The sequence below is a fragment of the Oncorhynchus kisutch genome, linkage group LG30 (genome assembly GCF_002021735.2).
Source record: "Oncorhynchus kisutch isolate 150728-3 linkage group LG30, Okis_V2, whole genome shotgun sequence".
Taxonomy (NCBI): domain Eukaryota; kingdom Metazoa; phylum Chordata; class Actinopteri; order Salmoniformes; family Salmonidae; genus Oncorhynchus; species Oncorhynchus kisutch.
Genome location: NC_034203.2, coordinates 23,353,745 through 23,377,603, shown reverse-complemented (window position 1 = coordinate 23,377,603; position 23,859 = coordinate 23,353,745). Strand labels below are relative to the sequence as shown.

The 23,859-nt window shown below is 42.2% G+C and overlaps 1 protein-coding gene across 1 annotated transcript in view; it reads left to right on the top strand.

Moving 5' to 3' along the window:
* Window positions 1–14,360, top strand: part of LOC109875264 (TGF-beta receptor type-1) — a 51,309-nt gene extending 36,949 nt beyond the window's left edge. Inside the window, exons 7-9 of the mRNA XM_020467550.2 lie at window positions 3,415–3,539; window positions 3,833–3,963; window positions 8,585–14,360. Of these exons, the coding sequence (XP_020323139.1) occupies window positions 3,415–3,539; window positions 3,833–3,963; window positions 8,585–8,710 (382 nt within the window). The 3' untranslated portion in view covers window positions 8,711–14,360. The remainder of the gene's footprint in view (window positions 1–3,414; window positions 3,540–3,832; window positions 3,964–8,584) is intronic.
* The last annotated feature ends 9,499 nt before the right edge of the window (window positions 14,361–23,859 follow it).

Below are 23,859 nucleotides of genomic sequence, written 5' to 3'. Positions count from 1 at the left end.
AAGGTGCATGTAAACTTCCGACTTCAACTGTAGGTATCATAATTAAGAGGACAGTGTCCAGTGTCGTTCCCCCAGTTCAAAAAATGCAGAACTAAGAACAGATACAGCCCTTGGTTCACCCCAGACCTGACTGCCCTCGACCAGCACAAAAACATCCTGTGACGGACTGCAATAGCATCGAATAGTCCCCGTGATATGCAACTGTTCAGGGAAGTCCGGAACCAATACACGCAGTCAGTCAGGAAAGCTAAGGCCAGCTTCTTCAGGCAGAAGTTTGCATCCTGTAGCTCCAACTCCAAAAAGTTCTGGGACACTGTGAAGTCCATGGAGAACAAGAGCACCTCCTCCCAGCTGCCCAATGCACTGAGGCTAGGTAACACGGTCACCACTGATAAATCCATGATTATCGAAAACTTCAATAAGCATTTCTCAACGGCTGGCCATGCCTTCCGCCTGGCTACTTCAACCTCGGCCAACAGCTCCGCCCCCCCCGCAGCTCCTCGCCCAAGCCTCTCCAGGTTCTCCTTTACCCAAATCCAGATAGCAGATGTTCTGAAAGAGCTGCAAAACCTGGACCCGTACAAATCAGCTGGGCTTGACAATCTGGACCCTCTATTTCTGAAACTATCTGCCACCATTGTCGCAACCCCTATTACCAGCCTGTTCAACCTCTCTTTCATCTCGTCTGAGATCCCCAAGGATTGGAAAGCTGCCGCAGTCATCCCCCTCTTCAAAGGGGGAGACACCCTGGACCCAAACTGTTACAGACCTATATCCATCCTGCCCTGCCTATCTAAGGTCTTCGAAAGCCAAGTCAACAAACAGGTCACTGACCATCTCGAATCCCACCGTACCTTCTCCGCTGTGCAATCTGGTTTCCGAGCCGGTCACGGGTGCACCTCAGCCACACTCAAGGTACTAAACGATATCATAACCGCCATCGATAAAAGACAGTACTGTGCAGCCGTCTTCATCGACCTTGCCAAGGTTTTCGACTCTGTCAATCACCATATTCTTATCGGCAGACTCAGTAGCCTCGGTTTTTCGGATGACTGCCTTGCCTGGTTCACCAATTACTTTGCAGACAGAGTTCAGTGTGTCAAATCGGAGGGCATGCTGTCCGGTCCTCTGGCAGTCTCTATGGGGGTGCCACAGGGTTCAATTCTCGGGCCGACTCTTTTCTCTGTGTATATCAATGATGTTGCTCTTGCTGCGGGCGATTCCCTGATCCACCTCTACGCAGACGACACCATTCTATATACTTTCGGCCCGTCTTTGGACACTGTGCTATCTAACCTCCAAACAAGCTTCAATGCCATACAACACTCCTTCCGTGGCCTCCAACTGCTCTTAAACGCTAGTAAAACCAAATGCATGCTTTTCAACCGGTCGCTGCCTGCACCTGCATGCCCGACTAGCATCACCACCCTGGATGGTTCCGACCTAGAATATGTGGACGTCTATAAGTACCTAGGTGTCTGGCTAGACTGCAAACTCTCCTTCCAGACTCATATCAAACATCTCCAATCGAAAATCAAATCAAGAGTCGGCTTTCTATTCCGCAACAAAGCCTCCTTCACTCACGCCGCCAAGCTTACCCTAGTAAAACTGACTATCCTACCGATCCTCGACTTCGGCGATGTCATCTACAAAATGGCTTCCAACACTCAGACTGCATCCAGTTTGCTGAGTAATCACAGTGCCATCCGTTTTGTCACTAAACCACTGCGACTTGTATGCTCTAGTCGGCTGGCCCTCGCTACATATTCGTCGCCAGACCCACTGGCTCCAGGTCATCTACAAGTCCATGCTAGGTAAAGCTCCGCCTTATCTCAGCTCACTGGTCACGATGGCAACACCCATCCGTAGCACGCGCTCCAGCATGTGTATCTCACTGATCATCCCTAAAGCCAACACCTCATTTGGCCGCCTTTCGTTCCAGTACTCTGCTGCCTGTGACTGGAACGAATTGCAAAAATCGCTGAAGTTGGAGACTTTTATCTCCCTCACCAACTTCAAACATCAGCTATCTGAGCAGCTAACCGATCGCTGCAGCTGTACATAGTCTATTGGTAAATAGCCCACCCTTTTCACCTACCTCATCCCCATACTGTTTTTATTTATTTACTTTTCTGCTCTTCTGCACACCAATATCTCTACCTGTACATAACCATCTGATCATTTATCACTCCAGTGTTAATCTGCAAAATTGTAATTATTTGCCTACCTCCTCATGCCTTTTGCACACATTGTATATAGACCCCCCCTTTGTTTTCTACTGTGTTATTGACTTGTTAATTGTTTACTCCATGTGTAACTCTTTGTTGTATGCTCACACTGCTATGCTTTATCTTGGCCAGGTCGCAGTTGCAAATGAGAACTTGTTCTCAACTAGCCTACCTGGTTAAATAAAGGTGAAATAAAAAAAATAAAAAAATAAATGATATAAGGAATGGACAAGGATGTGAAAATGGTTACGTGTACAACAATGTGTCAGGCTAATGCTCTACAGAGGGATGGAAGAAGGGGGTGTGAGGGAGGAAGGTTGAAGCTGAAGTGTTGTAGTGCAGAGCATGTCGAGCAGTGCTGGGGGGCTTGGCTGGTCACAGCGGTCACCAGCAGGCACCAGCTAATCCGCTTCACTGATGCGGTCTTTCTGTGTGTGCTGTCAACCCCACTTCAACACACACACAGGCTCACACACACACATGCACATTCACACTCACACTGACGTGTGCAAACACATATTATGTTCTTCTGTCCTTGTGGAGACCTAAAATTACATTTTCGTTCAAAATCCTATTTTCCCTAACCCCAAAACTAACCCTAACAACCCATAACCTAAACCTAACCTCTAAGCTTAAAATAGCCTTTGTCCTCATGGGGACATGGAAATATTCCTTGTTTTACTATCCTTGTGGGGACGTTTGAGGATTTTAGGTCCCCACAAGGACAGAGGAACCCCCCCCCCCCATCTCATCACCACTGTCCCCTGGGGCCTCCAACGACATGTTCCCCCCACCAGGCGGCGCTGCAGTCAGTGACAGTGTGCTAATGTGTCGCCTGGCTTTGTATTCTTGCCACACTCTGCCCTTCCTGTCCTTTCATGTACACTGTGATGGACCGTGAACTCTAACCTACTACAGCCCCTCTCTCTCGCTCGGTCTTGCTCGCGCCCTCTTTCTCTTGCGCTATTTCTCGCTCTCCTGCTCTCTCTCCCGCTTTCCCTCTCCTGCTCTCCCACTCTCCTGACAACACTGCAAGGCTCGCCTCGATCAGATAACCATGTAGTGAAGGATTGGACAATAGACTTGAGAGTGTACAGGGTCACTTAAGATACTCTGAGAATAATGAGATCATGTTGTCACTCTGTCTGAGAGGCTAAAGGGAACTGTCTGGTGAATGTCTCCTCAGGTACATGGCCCCTGAAGTCCTGGATGACTCCATAAACATGAAGCATTTTGAGTCATTCAAGCGGGCAGATATCTACGCCATGGGCCTGGTGTTTTGGGAGATCGCACGGAGATGCTCAATAGGAGGTGAGTTAACACTATGCTCCTTTTATCTCTGAGTTGTTTTGGCCCCAAGGACCTTGGCTAATTCTGAAGCATCAAGTCCATTACACAGAGCAGCCAGCCACTGACACAAGGCTTTGGATCTGTGGGACTCTGACTCTTCTCTCATCTGTCCCTTTAAGGCTTGGTGTGATCACATTTGTCATTCTCTGATATTTTCAATGTTTTCTGTCAGAATTGTATCGAAGATTGGCATTGGCCTTTATTCTGTGTAAGCCTTTGTCTAAGCCAATCCTGTGTCTGTTGCCCCCCCCCAGGTATCCACGAGGACTACCAGCTGCCCTACTATGACCTGGTCCAGCCAGACCCCTCGGTGGAGGAGATGAGGAGGGTGGTGTGTGACCAGAAACTACGGGCCAACATCCCCAACAGGTGGCAGAGCTGCGAGGTATGACACTATGCACTTCTTACCTTTTAGGCACTGCCCTTAGGAATATCATCCATTTTGTTTCTCGCTCCCTCTCTCTGTTTCTCGGTTGGTCTGTCTACCTCTGCTCTGTCTCCGTCTCTTGCTTTCTCCCCCTCTCTCTATCTTTCTCCATTGTTTTGTCTCTACTCTCCTTTCGGTCTCCTGCAAACAGCCTTCCCACTTCATCATCACTAGATCCACTCTCCCTCTCCTCTATCTTTATTGATGCACTTTGTATTGCTGGAGAACAGACAATTAGATTACATCCAATTTGCAGTAATACAGCTTCCTAATCAAATCATCATCCCCTGCAAGGTTACAATGGCTGCTGCCAGAGCATCAGCATCCCAGGTCAGCTGTAAAGCAAACCACTGGATTGATGGCCAAGCTTGCTAATATTAAATGGCCCATCAGTCTATAGTCCATCAGTCTAACTGGCCCATCAGTCTGTTCTGTTCACTCTGTCTGCGGTTGGAGAAACAAGGCAGAAATTAGCGGTTTTAAATCACTCAAAGCTGAGAGCACATCAGGGACACAAAGAGCACATCAGGGACACATTGAAAGAGATGAATAGGAGACTCATCTCTCTGCCCTTGTCTATGCTGCTCCTCACTTTAAATCTGGAGATGGACTGGTGTTCGTTCAGCAGTGCTGAGCTTTCTCTCTCTGTCTCTAATGTTGCCAATGTTAAAAGTCATAAACATTTCCACAGCTCGGCTGCGTGGGTGTGAGCCGCCGGCATACATACATACACGTAGCAGCAGCCTTTAGTTAAGAGAATGAGTTTATCTGGATGTCTAGACAGGTCTGTTCCAGCCAGGGTCATGTTGTGTAGCTGTCTCCTCTAATAAGCAAAGCATTCACACAGACCGCTGGTTCTGAAGCGGAGCACATGTCCGTGACATCTCGACAATGAAGCGCAATGTTGGTTCAGGAACTATGTTTATTATAAGATGCGGTAAAGACGTCAATGGAACAGAGACCGTGGGGATAGAAAGACGCCGGATTGGTGCACATTCAACAAATCTGATCTAACAAATGGGACATTGGCACTGGTGGAAAAAGTGTCCGATTTACATACTTGAGTACAAAATAAAGATGAATAGAAAATGACTCAAGTGAAAGTCACCCAGTAAAATACTACTTGAGTAAAATATACTTAAATATCAAAAGTAAATGTAATTGCTAGGATATATATAAGTGTCAAAAGTAAAAGTATAAATCATTTCAAATTCCTTATATTAAGCAAACTAGACGGCACCATTTTCTTGGTTTTTATAATGTACGGATAGCCAGGGGCACAATCGAACACTCAGCCATCATTTACAAACAAATATTGTGGTGTTTAGTGAGTCACCAGGTCAGAGGCAGTAGGGATGATCACATGTTCTCTTGATAAGTGTGTGAATGGACCATTTCCCTGTCCTGCTAAGCATTTACAATGTAACGAGTACCTTTGGGTGTCAAGGAAAATGTATGGAGTAAAAAGTACATTATTTTCTTTAGGAATGTAGTGAGGTAAATGTTGTCAATAATTTATAAATAGTACAGATACCCCAAAAAACAACTTAAGTAAAAATACTTTAAAGTACCACTTAAGTACTTTACACCACTGTATATTGGTCATCCATCACCATTGATGTATTGTAACGCCCACAATGTGGTTACCGATGTTAGATTTTGATATTTGGCTGTTTTTACTACATAACATTTAGAAGTAGTCCCTTTTCAAGTTTAGAAGAAGTTGAATGCTAAATGCCGACTCCCGTTCATAAACGGTGGCTTCGGAAAGTATTCAGACCCTTTGACTTCTTCCACATTTTGTTACGTTAAAGCCTTATTATGAAGTTGATAAATAAATATTTTTCCTCAGCAATCTACACACAATATCCCATAATGACAAAGCCAAAACAGATTTTTGACATTTGCAAATGTATTAAAAATTAAAAACAGATAACTTAAGTATTCAGACCCTTTGCTATGAGACTCGAAATTGATCTCCGGTGCATCCTGTTTCCATTGATCATCCTTAAGATGTTTCTACAACTTGATTGGAGTCCATCTGTTGTAAATTCAATTGATTGGACATGATTTGGAAAGGCACACACCTGTCTATATAAAGTCCCACAGTTGACAGTGCATGTCAGAGCAAAAACCAAGCCATGAGATCGAAGGAATTCTCTGTAGAGCTCTGAGACAGGATTGTGTCGAGACACAGATCTGGGAAAGGGAACCAAAAATATTCTGCCGCATTGAAGGTCCCAAAGAACACTCCCATCATTCTTAAAGGGAAGAAGTTTGGAACCACCAAGACTCTTCCTAGAGCTGGCCTCCCAGCTAAACTGAGCAAGTGGGGGAGAAGGGCCTTGGTCAGGGAGGTGATCAAGAACCTGACTGTCACACTCTGACAGAGCTCTGCAGTTCTTCTGTTTAGATAGGAGAACCTTGCAGAAGGATAACCATCTCTGCAGCACTCCACCAATCAGGCCTTTATGGTAGTGGCCAGACGGACGCCACTCCTCAGTAAAAGGCACACGACAGCCCGCTTGGAATTTGCCAAAAGGCACTGAAAGATTCACAGACCATGATAAACAAGATTCTCTGGTCTGTTGAAACCAAGATTGAACTCTTTGGCCTGAATGCCTAGCATCATGCTATGGGGATGTTTTTCAGCGGCAGTGAGACTAGTCAGGATTGAGGCAAAGATGAAGGAATCAAAGTACAGAAATATCCTTGATGAAAACCTGCTCCAGAGTGCTCAGGACCTCAAACTGGGGTGACGGTTCACCTTCCAACAGGACAACGACCCTAAGCACACAGCCAATGTTTCTACTGTGTTTAAAGCTGCCAATTTAATAGTACATGCTCTAGCAATGTGAAATATGTTATTAGAAGAACAATCAAAGTCTTGGTTGAAGAATAATTATAGTGTTTATTTAATTTAAAGATGTGTTTGTTTCAAACACTGCACTGTATCCCTATTGACGTGCCATTGCAGAATAATTTGCGTGATGTGCGAGTCTTCAAGGAATATGTATTGGTTGATAGGAATAACGTTGTTTATGATGCGTTGACATTTCCATGGAAAATGATGCGTTTATGGTTTAAATGTATTTTGGGCTATTGCTTAGGCCTACTTAGGTGCTTATTTGGCCTTTTCCCGAGAGCGAGCAGGTTGGGCAGGTAACAGCTTGGCAATAGTAGAGCCATACCAAAGTTTTGTTATAAACTTTTCAGGCATCAACTCTGTCTATTAGCTGCTGAGAATGTCTTTGATTTATCCAAATCGTTATGTCAATGTTCTGTCTGTTATTTTTTGCACAAAGTCTATTGGCCAATTCGTCCTGCACCGTCATGACTGTCCGATCCGCTGCCTCGGCTCATGCTTCACAGTAGGCGTTCAGTGTCCGGGCATACTGCAGATTACAGCCCTGCATTCAACACCATAGAATCACTGACACATCAACAGGACCGCCAGGACCTTTGGCGGCGATCGGGGGATTGATAAATAGGGATGCTGTGGATTGGTATTCAGGCTTGTGGCTGTGGCCTGGATGTTGTAAATCTGACCAGCCTCTTCACGTCAAAGCTCCATTGTGTCTCCATTGCTTACAGGGTAACGTTGTCATTGCTGAGACATGCGGACTATGGGTTGAAGTCTTAGTTCAGACTTCTGCTGCAGGTTCAACACCATGCCTCTGAGTCTCTGTCACTGTTTATCTCTCTCACACTCATGAGTTCTTGCACAACAGCAGTGATTCTACTTCAAAGAATGACATTGTGACTTTGGTTGCAAAGGGAGGGTATATTACTGGGTAAATATTCAGAAGTTTACCAGTAAACTACCAGCATTTTGGTATCTTCCAAGGATTTTATGAAATCTATCACAAGACATCTAGTGGTTGTTTGTTGTACTTTAGATTATCACAGGTAATTATCTCTGTCCCTCTGTGGCTTTATCACAGGTAAAATATATTAAATAATTAAACATGATTATTAAAATGAAAAAGCTGTAAAACTATACATTTAGTGAATACCATTTATGTTTAATATGATAGATTCTGCATGAAATATGCTTAATATTTTTAGACACTTATTAATTTTACATTGTCAATATGTATTTGTCAATGTTTTGGTTTCAAACTGGTGGCAGTTGTGAAAATAGTTGGACAAGTTTCAGAGGTAAATGAAAATAATCCCATTGATAATTAATGTTTTTTTTCATTAATTAGGCTATTTTCTCTGGAACCATATGGTCTATCTACTAGAAATTCATAGTCGATGTGGACACAGATATAAAAAATGAACACCAAATATGAATAAAACTTTTTTTTTTTTTTATATTCAATTACAAATTACCAAAGTTATGATAGATTGCCATAGAACTTCTGTTAATAACCAAAAATACTGAAGATTCTGGTAAATTACCAGTAGCTTTGCAACTCTAATTGTGACATTGCTACAGACATGGTGTATACTCAACGATTGGTGGGGGCAGCTACTATCTCCGTGCTCAACAACTTGCAAAACAAGATGTGGGTGTGTTATTGCTGCTTGTGATATTGACCCACTGTCTCCCATACCTCTGTCCCCTCCCCAGGTGCTGCGAGTGATGGCTAAGATCATGAGGGAGTGTTGGTACTCCAACGGGGCAGCCCGCCTCACCGCGCTGCGCATCAAGAAGTCCCTGTCCCAGCTCAGCCAGCAAGAGGGCATCAAGATGTAGACTAGAGGGTCAAGACTACCTGTCTGTCTGGACTTTCTTTCTGTCCCCATCGCTATGTGCTGTTCTCTTCGACATCTCTTTCTCTGAAGAGGAAGGGAGGGGATAGTACAATTCAGGTGGGTGTGTGTACCTTTCAATGTCTCATTCCATCAAGGCTGATTGGAGAGATTGCTTCTCTGCTCTCCTCTGTTCTCCTCTGAGATTGCATCAGGACATGGGTGGATTCTGGATAACATTCTAGACTCTGGATGCAGAGACACAACCTCCTGTCCCTCCCGTTGTTTTGCCTGACTGTATCCATCCCTTCTTTCTTACCCCATGCAAGAAACGCTGGACTTTATTGGGACCTCCTGTAGGAATTCCATTGCAAATATTCTGAATCAAAGAAAATATGCATTGAAAGAAATTCTAAATTTTGATATACCTCTCTCTGGTCATTTCTCAAAGTACCAAGGTCAGTGTCTATTTAAGTGTTTTGTTTAAACATGATTAAGTGTTACTTATATGAATTTCTTTATTTCACTTAATATCTTTCACCATAAAATGTTTATTTTACAGATGCCAGATCCATATTTTTTTATGTGTTTTGTCAAGCAAAACAGAACATGACCTCATTAAGCTTTGTCAAATATGCAGTGAAATATGCAATATCTTGTTCATTGCTATGTATATATGTTCCTTAAAGTGTATACAGTGCATTCAGACAGTATTCAGACCCCTTGACTTATTCCACATTTGTTACGTTACAGCCGTATTCTAAAATTGATTTAATTATTTTTTTCCCCACTGATCAATCTACACACAGTACCCATAATGACGAAGCAATTTTTTGTATGAATGTTTGCAAATGTATATTTAAAAAAAACTTGGATGGGGAGTGTTGCTGCACAGCTATTTTCTGGTCTCTCCAGAATTGTTTGATCGGGTTCAAGTCCGGGCTCTGGCTGGGCCACTCAAGGATATTCACAGACTTTTCCCGAAGCCACTCCTGCATTGTCTTGGCTCTGTGCTTAGGGTCCTTGTTCGGTTGGAACGTGAACCTTCGCCCCAGTTTGAGGTCCTGAGCACTCTGGAGCATCAAGGATCAAGGATTTTCATCAATGATCTGTCTGTACTTTGCTCTGTTCATCTTTACCTTGATCGTGACAAGTCTCCCAGTCCCAGCCACTGAAAAACATCCCCAGAGCATGATACTGCACCACCATGCTTCACCGTAGGGATGGTGCCAGGTTTCCGCCAGATGTGACGCAATCTTGGTTTCATCTGGCCACTCTACCATAAAGACCTGATTTGGTGGATTCCTGCAAAGATATCTATCTTTTTTAATAATTTAAAAGTTTACAACTTTTTTCTCCCCAATTTCATGACATCCAATTGGTAGTTAGTCTTGTCTCATCGCTGCAATTCCCATACAGGCTCAGAAGAGGTGAAGGTTGAGTACTGTACGTCCTCCGAAACACAACCCAGCCAAGCTGCCCTTCTTCTTGACACAATGCCCACTTAACCCGGAAGCCAGCCACACCAATATGTCGGAGGAAACACCATACACCTGGCGACCGTGTCAGCGTGCATTGCGCCTGGCCCGCCACAGGAGTCGCTAGAGGGCTCATGGGACAAGAACATCCCTGCCAGTCAAACCCTTGCCTAACCCTGACGACGCTGGGCCAATTTTGCGCCACCCCATGGGTCTCCCGGTCGCGGCTGGCTGCGACAGAGCCTGGACTCGAACCAAGATCTCTAGTGGCACAGCTAGCCTTAGACCACTGCACCACTCGGGAGCTCTGTCAGAGTGACCATTGGGTTCTTGTCCACATCCATGACCAAGGCCTTCTCTCCCGATTGCTCAGTTTAGCCGGGTGGCCAGCTCTAGAAAGATTATTGTTGGTTGCAAACTTCTTTCATTATAAGAATGATGGAGACCTTCAATGCTGCAGAATTTTTTTTTACCCTTCCCCAGATCTGTGTGACTACACAATCCTGTCTCGGTGCTCTACAGACAATTTCTTCAACCTCATTTCTGCTCTGATGTGCACTGTCACCTTATATAGACAGGTGTGTGTCTTTCTAAATCATTTTCAATTTAATGTACCGCAGGTGGACGTTCAAGTTGTAGAAACATCTCAATGATGATCAATGGAAACAGGATTCACCGGAGCTCCATTTTTGACTCTCATAGCAAAGGGTCTGAATACTTATGTAAGTAAGGTTTTTCTGTTTTTTATTTTTAATAAATGTGCAAAACTTTCGAAAAAGCTGTGTTCACTTTGTTGTTATGAGGTATTATGTGTAGATTGATTAGTGGAAAATGTATTTAATCCATTTTAAAATAAGGCTGTAACGTAACAAGATGTGGAAAAAGTCAAGGAGTCTGAATACTTTCTGAATGCACTGTATATGAGTGGTTGTATATGGGTGTACTCAATTCCAATGCATTTGGTGTGTGTGTGTGTGTATACAGGTGTACATTCTGTATGCATGTGTACATACGCTGATAGATATACATGTACCTCTATTTTATACAAACTGCTCTTTTGTTATTTCAACCACAACCAGGAAGTTCTCTGAATCAGTCATCCAATCATACATTAATGTAGTAGTAGGAGGTTCTCTGAACAAATGGCTCCTCCCACTGCCATAGGAAATGATGCAGTGGAGATCAGGGTCATATTCATTAGGCACCAAACGGAAGGAAATGGACTGAAACAGGGTGGGTCTACCTGGACTAAATGTATCTAATAAGATAAATGTTTTTAAACATTTTTGCTAAGGTGTGCACTAATGAATAAAACCCAGGGTTGCCATTAGGCCTAAGCAACACCATGATACCAGTTTACCTGTCACTCTTCTCAGCAGTAATACATCCTGTACAGTTTTAAGGGCATTGATGGAGCTACATTATGCAGGCTTTTTTATTTCCTGAAAAACTTTTATTGCTTTTATGTCAATGAGTTTTCACATATCTATGGGCATAACATGTCAAACAAGAATGTACATTTGTATATCTTAGAGATGTGTACAGCTCTACCTTGACAGTGAGAAAGCCCCTTGAGACCTATACAGGTCCTGTAGTTGATCTTTCGTTGTTGGCATGAAAGAAAAAACGAAATGTTAATTTATTACTTTGTAACATCCTTATGCTTTTAAACTTATAGATTTGATCATGTGACCTCACTTCTTATCTCTCTAGGACAAAACCAATAGGACAAATAGGACAAAACACAGTAAACAGGAATTTAAGCGAGTAAAGGAAATTCTGTAGACATTGTTTCGTTTTGCTTCAGCAGTAAGGAATGCACTTTTGGGCATTGTTGTCTTACATGATAAAAAACAAATCCTAATCCCAAATAGGAGTAGACTACAGTACGATGAAGAGAGTTCAGATGGATGCTCGTCAATAAGTGCCATAGCATTTTGTTTGACGAGTAGTGTTATTTTTTTATATATATTTTTTGACAAAGGCACATGTATTCATATCTGCTACTGTGTTGTGTTGGTTTTTGTCTTTCAGCACGTTTACAGCATAACCTGCTTTAACCAACCAAAACAACCTTTAAATGTTGTGCCATACATAGAATGCAGAACTGGTCAACCGGGCATCATGTGGATGAAAAACAATAGATTGTGTTTTTTGGTCACATTCATCAGACTTGAGGTGAAGAATATTGCTGCTATAATATACTGTTTGTGTTGAACCAAAAAAGTATTATTATTTTACAGTGGAACACAAGATGCAACCGTTGTCATTTACTCATCAAAAAATGTTACATTCTACCGCATTCTTCTGTCTCAAATCACCAGCAGCCTTTCACTTTCTGAAGCAGCATTTGACTTTACTGAAGCTAGAAACATCCAGGTACTCCTCTCAGCAACATCAACCGCCTCTGAGTCCCTAGCAGCAGGACTCCACTAACTATGCTCACTATCTGCTAGTGTAGTGTTCACCAGGAACCTTGTATTTACGCCCTCCAATGTCAATGTTTTACGATATTTCCTTTCCCAATTGTTCTATAATCTACAAATGTGGTGTGTTTATGTCATGTATGGTGCTTTATACCTGTATACTGTACCATTCCCCATTAGTTTAGTTTAACTAGTGTGTGTCACTGAATTCCCCATTCTGCCAGTGATACAGTATGTAGCCATCATTATACAGGCATGATTACTGCTGTCACTGACCTGAATTCAAGCACTAAACGAGGAAGTGCCCCGCAGTTGTGTATTGAATGAGATGCTCTGATTAGCAGAAGGGGAAAACGACCAGTGAGGCAGGCAGGCAGCAAGGCATTCATATTTAGTAGTGGGCTTCTGATGCAACCGCAAAATTGGAAATTGATATTTAAGCTCTGTACAGATTGTGAAACAGAATTTTTTCAATGTTTCTGGTAAGCAAGCCATTGTGAAACGTACAGTATTTGATAATTGGGATCCAACCTGAAAGTTCTGTTGTGGAAAATGACAAAATCAGTCATGCTATCCTGTGTTTTACTTAGAGAATTGTTCTTGTGTTATATGCTAGTGTTTTTCTTGCTGATGCAGCCTTGTCTTGTGTGACTTAGTCATAAGTCTGGGCGTACAGATAAGAGCTGGGTGCAACCGCAGTATGTGACATCCCGTTTGTACTATCTGCAAGAACTCCTCTGTGTGTAAACTTGCAGGAAGTAACAGACAATGGTGGCAACGTCAGCTGTCTTAATCTGCACAGACAAGCTAAACGCCTCTTATACACCATGTTCCCCACCCCTGTTTGCACACATCTGCTAACTGCAACATAGACAAAGAGGATGGACATTTCTCTAAAAGCTGAGAGCCACTGTTCGTTGGGCTTTTAACTGCACTGTTGAGTGGATTGTTGAACGCTCCATTTTTGCAAATCTTCTAATTAAATTCTTCAAACAACAATTTTGTCTCTCTTCCCTTATGGTTAGAATTTCCACTACAGTTCCCTTGACATCTTTGTCACATGTTCTACAGTAGCTTTTAAGTGTCAAGTAGCTGCAGTATGTGCTTCTACATGCTGGCTCCAGTACAAAAGAGCGTTCTTATTTCTCCCAATGCCTACTTTTCACTTATCTAGAATGTTATATGGAACCATATTCAAAGTCCACCATATGTGCTCCCATGATTCTGCTGAAAAGGGAGGAAATGGAACAATGTGAAGTTTTGGCTAAAAAGTAAAAACACAATCGAAAAATGTTAACTATACCTCAACAGACCAATGTTTTCTTTCAATTATAATTTACCTCAATGTACATAATACTTTATCTACCACGTTTTACATTATATTTTTATGAAATGTCTCATAAAAAAAAAGTTTTTCTTTATTTGACAGTGGTAGTCGGTGTACTGTTTGTCCCATATGTGTAAGATGTAATCCTATTGCCTGAACCAGAATCTGAGAATGTTTCATCTTTAGAGTTCTGCAGAGTTTTATAGAAAGGCAGTATATCTATGATTTGTGCCAATTGTATGAAGGAGGGTTATGTTGCACCACTTCTGAGCTCTCCTCAAGATACAGTATGTTGTATTTACCTTTTACAAAGTTTTTAAAAGAATGAGCGCTTGACATAGGAATTCAGAGGACACTGACTATTATTTCAAGATCATGTATAGTGAAGTAAGATGTTTTGTGAATAAATATATACACATTTTATTACCTGACTTTTTTTCCCCCTCTTTCAAAGGTGCTCTATCGTTGGTGAATTCATAAGGCACTCAATTGGTATTGCAATATAGAAGTATCCAACAGTTTGAATATAAATGCTTTAATATAAGTGGTGTATGTGTTATGAAATTATTGTAACGTCGACCACATTTGCCCCTTCCATGCTGCTCCCACCAACAGATGGTGGTGTTGCCTAAAAGTACATGGCCACAGGGATTCTTGCATCTAGTATGATGAGTTGCCAGCTTAACACTACTTCCATACCTGATAGCACATTCAAAGATTCTAGTCCTAACATTTGATATGCCATTAGGGGTTTGGGTTTCCATGCCATTGGGGGTTGAGTTTCCTTATTTCTCAATGTAACCCATCAGGTGTTCAAACTTTTATGACATCTGGGATGTAAATAAGTAATGTGTTCAGGAGGAAATAAGGAAGGGTCTGACTGTCTATAGAGTCTAGACATTCCCTGGAGACCCTGTCTGGCTGTAGGAGATCCCTCTGTTCTGACCCATTGTAGCCAGACTGAGAACATCAAGCCATCTCTTACCTCTTGACAATTCATCCAGACATCAATGCAGTGTTCCTTCATTTGTCAAATCCAATTTGAGGGTTCCAAGGTGGTGAGTTCTGGAATTCTATAGTGTGAAACTTGAAAAATCAGTAATTTTTTATTTTATTTTATTTCACCTTTATTTAACCAGGTAGGCTAGTTGAGAACAAGTTCTCATTTGCAACTGCGACCTGGCCAAGATAAAGCATAGCAGTGTGAGCATACAACAAAGAGTTACACATGGAGTAAACAATTAACAAGTCAATAACACAGTAGAAAACGAAGGGGGGGTCTATATACAATGTGTGCAAAAGGCATGAGGAGGTAGGCAAATAATTACAATTTTGCAGATTAACACTGGAGTGATAAAAGATCAGATGGTCATGTACAGGTAGAGATATTGGTGTGCAGAAGAGCAGAAAAGTAAATAAATAGAAACAGTACGGGGATGAGGTAGGTGAAAAGGGTGGGCTATTTACCAATAGACTATGTACAGCTGCAGCGATCGGTTAGCTGCTCAGATAGCTGATGTTTGAAGTTGGTGAGGGAGATAAAAGTCTCCAACTTCAGCGATTTTTGCAATTCGTTCCAGTCACAGGCAGCAGAGTACTGGAACGAAAGGCGGCCAAATGAGGTGTTGGCTTTAGGGATGATCAGTGAGATACACCTGCTGGAGCGCGTGCTACGGATGGGTGTTGCCATCGTGACCAGTGAGCTGAGATAAGGCGGAGCTTTACCTAGCATAGACTTGTAGATGACCTGGAGCCAGTGGGTCTGGCGACGAATATGTAGCGAGGGCCAGCCGACTAGAGCATACAAGTCGCAGTGGTGGGTAGTATAAGGTGCTTTAGTGACAAAACGGATGGCACTGTGATAGACTGCATCCAGTTTGCTGAGTAGAGTGTTGGAAGCCATTTTGTAGATGACATTGGACTCTTGAAGGGGGAAGACATGAGCATGATGGATTTCTATAGGTGCTGAGCATTTTAATTGTAACAGATTTAACAATGACTGCATGCTATTTGAAAGGGAAGAACATTTTCAAAACCGGGAGAGAATAAATCAAGTCTGGAATTAAATAAAATCACCCTTCTGGATTTGGGCAAGTTAATCTCTTTATCCCTCTTCTGTCCTCACGTCATCCATTCATCATTTCCACATTGCTATATTTCTAGAAAGCTTGATAATGGTGGTCAGTGGGAATACAGTGAGCGCAGGGAGACACATTTACCATCTGAAAAATGTGTGCTTATACATGCTCTGGTGATATGATCGTTCTCAGAGGTAATTCACTCTGGGATTCAATCTTCTGCTTTATTTCCATTCTGGGAAAAGTTATGTTCTGACAGTTGGTCTGATTTCCCTTCCGGTTTGTTCTAGTTCTCCATGCCTTGGCTTGGCCTACTTCCGCTGATTTTATTACAAACAGTGCATTCGGGAAGTACACTGCTCAAAAAAATAAAGGGAACACTAAAATAACACATCCTAGATCTGAATGAATGAAATATTCTTATTAAATACATTTTTCTTTACATAGTTGAATGTGCTGACAACAAAATCATCCAAAAATTATCAATGGAAATCAAATTTATGGAGGTCTGGATTTGGAGTCACACTCAAAATTAAAGTGGAAAACCACACTACAGGCTGATCCAACTTTGATGTAATGTCCTTAAAACAATTCAAAATGAGGCTCAGTAGTGTGTGTGGCGTCCACGTGCCTGTATGACCTCCCTACAACGCCTGGGCATGCTCCTGATGAGGTGGCGGATGGTCTCCTGAGGGATCTCCTCCCAGACCTGGACTAAAGCATCCGCCAACTCTTGGACAGTCTGTTGGTGGATGGAGCGAGACATGATGTCCCAATTGGATTCAGGTCTGGGCAACGGGCGGGTCAGTCCATAGCATCAATGCCTTCCTCTTGCAGGAACTGCTGACACTCCAGCCACATGAGGTCTAGCATTGTCTTGCATTAGGAGGAACACAGGGCCAACCGCACCAGCATATGGTCTCAAGGGGTCTGAGGATCTCATCTCGGTACCTAATGGCAGTCAGGGCTACCTCTGGCGAGCACATGGAGGGCTGTGCGGCCCCTCAAAAGAAATGCCACCCCACACCATGACTGACCCACCGCCAAACCGGTCATGCTGGAGGATGTTGCAGGCAGCAGAACGTTCTACACGGCGTCTCCAGACTCTGTCACGTCTGTCACGTGCTCAGTGTGAACCTGCTTTCATCTGTGAAGAGCACAGGGAGCCAGTGGCGAATTTGCCAATATTGGTGTTCTCTGGCAAATGACAAACGTCCTGCACGGTGTTGGCCTGTAAGCACAACCCCCTCCTGTGGACGTCGGGCCCTCATACCACCCTCATGGAGTCTGTATATGACCGTTTGAGCAGACACATGCACATTTGTGGCCTGCTGGAGGTCATTTTGCAGGGTTCTGGCAGTGCTCCTCCTGCTCCTCCTTGCACAAAGGCGGAGGTAGCAGTCCTGCTGCTGGGTTGTTGCCCTCCTACGGCCTCCTCCACGTCTCCTGATGTACTGGCCTGTCTCCTGGTAGCGCCTCCATGCTCTGGACACTACGCTGACAGACACAGCAAACCTTCTTGCCACAGCTCACATTGATGTGCTATCCTGGATGAGCTGCACTACCTGAGCCACTTGTGTGGGTTGTTGACTCCGTCTCATGCTACCACTAGAGTGAAAGCACCGCCAGCATTCAAGTGACCAAAACATCAGCCAGGAAGCATAGGAACTGAGAAGTGGCCTGTGGTCACCACCTGCAGAATCACTCCTTTATTGGGGGTGTCTTGCTAATTGCCTATAATTTCCACCTGTTGTCTATTCCATTTGCACAACAGCATGTGAAATGTATTGTCAATCAGTGTTGCTTCCTATGTGGACAGTTTGATTTCACAGAAGTGTGATTGACTTGGAGTTACATTGTGTTTGTTTAAGTGTTCCCTTTATTTTTTTGAGCAGTGTATTTAGACCCCTTAACAGTTGGAAAAAGTCATGTAACACCATATTCTGAAATTGAGGGGAAAATGAAAAAAAATCTATGTACACACAATAACCCTTTATTACAAAGCAAAAAAAGCATTTTAGAAAATGTTAGCAAATTTATGAGAAAAAAAAAGAGTACATTTACATAAGTATTCAGACCCTTTTACTCAGTACTTTGTTAAAGCACCTTTGGCAGTGATTACAGGTTCAATTCTTCTTGGGTATGATGCTACAAGTTTGGCACACCTGTATTTGAGGAGTTTCTCCCATTCTTCTCTGCAGATCCTCTCAAGCTCTGTTAGGTTGGATGGGGAGCGTTGCTGCACAGATATATTCAGGTCTCTCCAGAGATGTTCGATCGGGTTCAAGTCCGGGCTCTGGCTGACAGTGGTGTAAAGTACTTAAGTAAAAAATAAAGTACTACAATTTAAGCAGTTTTTGGGGGTATCTGTACATTACTTTACAATTTATATTTTTGACAACTTTTACTTTACTACATTCCTAAAGAAAATATTGTACTTTTTACTCCATACATTTTCCCTGACAACCCAATGTACTCTTTACATTTTGAATGCTTAGCAGGACAGGGACATTTTGAAATTTACACACTTATTATATATATTTTTTATTTTTCAATTTAACCTTTATTTAACTAGGCAAGTCAGTTAAGAACAAATTCTTATTTACAATGATGGCCTACACCGGCCAAACCCGGATGACGCTGGGACAATTGTGCTCCGCTCTATGGGACTCCCAATCACAGCCAGTTGTGATACAGCCTAAACCACTTATCAAGAGAACACGTGGTCACCCCTACTGCCTATGGTCTGGTAGACTCACCTAACACAAATGCATTTGCTTTTGTAAATAATGTCTGAGTGTTGGAGTGTGCCCCTGGCTATCTGTAAATTTAAAAAACAAGAAAATGTTGCTCTCTGCTTTTCTTAATATAAGGAATTTGAAATGATTTACACTTTTACTTCTACTTTTGATACTTAAGTATATTTTAGCAAGTACATTTACTTTTGATACTTAAATTATTTGGTTTTAAATATACTTGAGACTTTTACTTCCATTTTACTGAGTGACTTTTACTTGAGTAACTTTATATTATGGTATCTATACTTTTACTCAAGTATGACAATTGGGTACTTTCTCCACCACTGCTGGCTGGGCCACTCAAGGACATTCAGAGACTCGTCCCAGAGCCACGGCTGCGTTGTCTTGGCTGTTTATTTAGGGTCATTGTCCTGTTGGAAGGTGAACCATCACCCCAGTCTGAGGTCCTAAGCACTCTGGAGCAGGTTTTCATCAAGCATCTCTCTGTACTTCGCTCCATTCATCTTTCCCTCGATCCTGACTAGTCTCCCAGTCCCTGCCGCAGAAAAACATCCCCACAGCATGATGCTGCCACCACCATTTCCTCCAGACATGATGCTTGGCATTCAGGCCAAAGAGTTCAGTCTTCTCTTCATCAGACCACAGAATCTTGTTTCTCACAGTCTGAGATTCTTTAGGTGCCTTTTGACAAACTCCAAGCGGGCTGTCGTGTGCCTTTTAACAAGGAGTGGCATCCATCTGGTCACTCTACCATAAATGCCTGATTGGTGGAGTGCTGTAGAGATGGTTGTCCTTCTGGAAGTTTCTCTCATCACAGAGGAACTCTGGAGCTCTGTCAGTGGGATCATTGGGTTCTTGGTCAAATCTCTGACATCTCCCCCGATTGCTCAATTTGGCCTGGTGGCAAGCTCTAGGAAGAGTCTTGGTGGTTCCATTTAAGAATGATGGAGGGCACCATGTTCTTTAGGACCGTCAATGCTGCAGACATGTTTAGGTACCCTTCCCCAGATGTGTCTCAAAACAATCCTGCTCTATGGACAATTCCTTCGACCTCATGGCTTGGTTTTTGCTCTGACATGCACTGCCAACTGTGGAACCTTTTATATAGACAGGTGTGTGCCATTCCAAATCATGTCCAATCAATTGAATGTACCATAGGTGGACTCCAAGTTGTAGAAACATCTCAAGGATGATCAATGAAAACGGGATGCACCTGAGCTCAAGGGTCTGAATACTTATGTAAATAAGGTATCTGCTTTTTATTTGTAATACATTTGCTAACATTTCTCAACCTGTTTTCGCTTTGTAATAATTGGGCATTGTGTATAGATTGCTGAGGATTTTTTTATTTTTTTTATTTTATTTAATACATAATGTAACAAAGTGGAAATAGTCAAGGGGTCTGAATAGTTTCCGAAGGCACTGTATACCACAAATGCACTTCATTTTCATAAGACTTTGTGCGACAAGATTCCTTGTTTTTTTTAAAAAGCCAAACAGATGGTCTCTGTTCTCCTTGACAAATTGATCGACTGCAAGTCAATTCTGTCACATCATGTGCTCTTCCCCAGCGGGGTCCACCCTATGTTCCCTGGGCCCTGTGCTCCCTCAGTCCCCACTGAACCAATTTCAATCAAATTCAAAAAACATGATCATGATCTGAAATAAAAGATCCCTGAAATTTTCCACATGCTCAAAAAAGCTTATTTCTCAAATTTTGTGCACATTTGTTTACATCCCTGTTATTTTTCATTTCTTCTTTGCCAAGATGATCCATCCACCTGACAGGCGTGGCATATCAAGAAGCTGATTAAACCGCATGATAAAAGGCTACTCTAAAATGTTCAGTTTTGTCACAAGACAATGCCACAGATGAGTATTTCTGTCTGTAATAAAGCCCTTCTAATTGGCTGGGCCTAGCTCCCCAGTGGGTGGGCATATGCCCTCCCAGGCCCACCCATGGCTGTGCCCCTGCCCAGTCATGTGAAATCCATAGATTACGGCCTAATTTATTTATTTCAATTTACTATTTGCTTATATGAATTGTAACTACAGTAAAATCATTAATTGTTGCATCTTGCGTTAATATTTTTGTTCAGTATCATTTATATTGTTTTGGGGATGGAGATCATTAGAATAATACCCAGTGTGCTTTGCAAATGTTCATTTTCACACAACATTTGTCATTTAGCAGACATTTTTATCACACCATAGTGGCATCACACTTCCGATACCAATGCAGTAAATTTGGGGTGATAGAGGGCCACAAAATTGTGAGACGCTAGAAAAATGTTATAGAAAAGTACTGCATGTTTTATTTAAATTGTAACTAATTACAAAATACATTGCATTGTAGTTCAAGCCAGTGAAATACACATTTCAATTCCTCTTGTGTATTTTGTATTTCAAAAACATGTATGGTTACAGAAATACTGCCCATCTCTGTTCAATCATGCAACAGTTGATCAACTCACCAAAAGGCATGAGTACATCAAGAGTGAAAAATATAAGCTATGTAAAATGTTATCACTCCCTTTTTAACCTGGGTAATATTATGCGTAGTGGAGGATGCACATAGCCATCCCAAAACTACACTGCCAGCTGTCCTGAGGCATGAGTACTGTAAATACACTTTTTATACTCTAGTAATACAGTGCCTTGCAAAAGTATTAATCCCCTTGGTGTTTTTCCTATTTTGTTGCATTACAACCTGTAATTTAAATTGATTTTTGTTTGGATTTCATGTAATGGACATACACAAAATAGTGAAAATTGGTAAAGTGACATTTTAAAAATGACTTGTTTCAAAAAACAAAAACAACAAAAAAGTGGTGCGTGCATATGTGTTCCCCCCTTTGCTATGAAGTCCCTAAATAAGATCTCGTGCAACCAATTGCCTTCAGAAGTGACACAATTAGTTAGATTGCACACAGGTAGACTTTATTTAAGTGTCACATGATCTGTCACAAGATTTCAGTATATATACACCTGTTCTGAAAGGCCCCAGAGTCTGCAACACCACTAAGCAAGGGGCAACATGAAGACCAAGGAGCTCTCCAAACAGGTCAGGGACAAAGTTGTGGATAAGTACAGATCAGGGTTGGGTTATAAAAAAATATCTGGAACTTTGAACATCCCACCGAGCACCATTAAATCCATTATTAAAAAATGTAAAGAATATGGCACCACAACAAACTTGCCAAGAGAGGGCCGCCCACCAAAACTCACAGAGGCAAGGAGGGTATTAATCAGAGAGGCAACAAAGAGACCAAAGATAACCCTGAAGGAGCTGCAAAGCTCCACAGCGGAGATTGGAGTATCTGTCCAAAGGACCACTTTAAGCTGTACACTCCACAGAGCTGGGCTTTACGGAAGAGTGGCCAGAAAAAAGCCATTGCTCAAAGAAAAAAATAAGCAGACTCGTTTGGTGTTTGCCAAAAGGCATGTGGGAGACTCCCCAAACATATGGAAGAATGTACTCTGGTCAGATGAGACAAAAATTTAGCTTATTGGGATATCAAGGAAAACACTATGTCTGGCACAAACCCAACCCCTCTCATCACCCCGGGAATACCATCCTCACAGTGAAGCATGGTGATGGCAGCATCATGCTGTGGGGGTGTTTTTCATCAGCAGGTAAACTGGTCAGAATTGAAGGAATGATGGATGCCGCTAAATACAGGGGAATTATTGAGGGAAACTTGTTTCAGTCTTCCAGAGATTTGAGAATGGGACGGAGGTTCACCTTCCAGCAGGACAGTGACCCAAAGCATACTGCTAAAGCAATACTTGAGTCGTTTAAGGGGAAACATTTAAGTCTTGGAATGACCTAGTCAAAGCCCAGACCTCAATCCAATTGAGAATCTGTGGTATGACTTAAAGATTGCTGTACAACTTGAAGGAGCTGGAGCAGTTTTGCCTTGAATAATGGGCACAAATCCCAGTGGCTAGATGTGCCAAGCTTATAGAATTGCTGTAAAAGGTGCCTCTACAAAGTATTGACTTTGGGGGGGTGAATAGTTATGCACACTCAAGTTCTGTTTTTTGTCTTATTTCTTGTTTGTTTCTCAATAAAAACTATTTTGCATCTTCAATGTGGTAGGCATGTTGTGTAAATCAAATGATACAAACACCACAAAAAAAAATATTCTAATTCCAGGATGTAAGGCAACAAAATAGGAAAAATGCCAAGGGGCGTGAATACTTTCGCAAGCCACTGTATAGAGAAGCGATAGCTTTCTCAGAAAACTGAGAATTGACCCGGAGCAAAGTGCACTCGCAACAAACCAGTATATCTAGATTGAAGATGCCTCAGTCAGTGCACATTTTTCAGGTAAGGTTTGAAAGTGGATGAGGTGAATCACGTAGTGCGGGTACACGCACACACACACAAGTTGTATGGACTACTGAGCATCATTGTGTAACAGTGTCTTGTGATACAGAGAGCTCTTACTGTGAACAAATATTTTGAGTCGGTGGATTACATTTAGGATGTTGGATAAATAGCATGTAATCGCGTCATTAAGCAATTGGGGACATTATGCTAATATCCTCAGGGTTTTGTATTCAGTGAAGAGAGTAATCCTGTGAGCCACTGACTGCTGCTGTGCTGCTGCTTCACACTAGGAAAATACATCTCTAGAAAGTCAGCCTGTCAGTGCTTGCAATGTCTATAGTGTACACTCACTGTAGTTCTCCATTCTGATAACTGTTTCTGGTAACGAGTGTGGCTTACAGTAATTTAATTTAGTTCTGTATTAACAGTTGTTGGAAATAAACAAAGGGTTCATTTAACATGTTTTAAGCTTTTTAAATTAATCGATTAAAAAAAGCTCTGCAGGATGTGTACAAAACACCCATTTATAGGATTTGATGTGTGGCATCCACTTAAAATGAAAACCCATTGGAAATTAGTGAACTAATGGGATACTGAAATGAATGGTTTGTGTTCTACATCAGTACAGCCCAACAGCTTGCCTCCAGAGTATAGAATATAAGAGCTGGATCATGCTTGAAAATCAGACATGTTACACAGATGTTGACTGACACCTGGTGGTTTAAAATAATGTATAAGGATTATTTTTG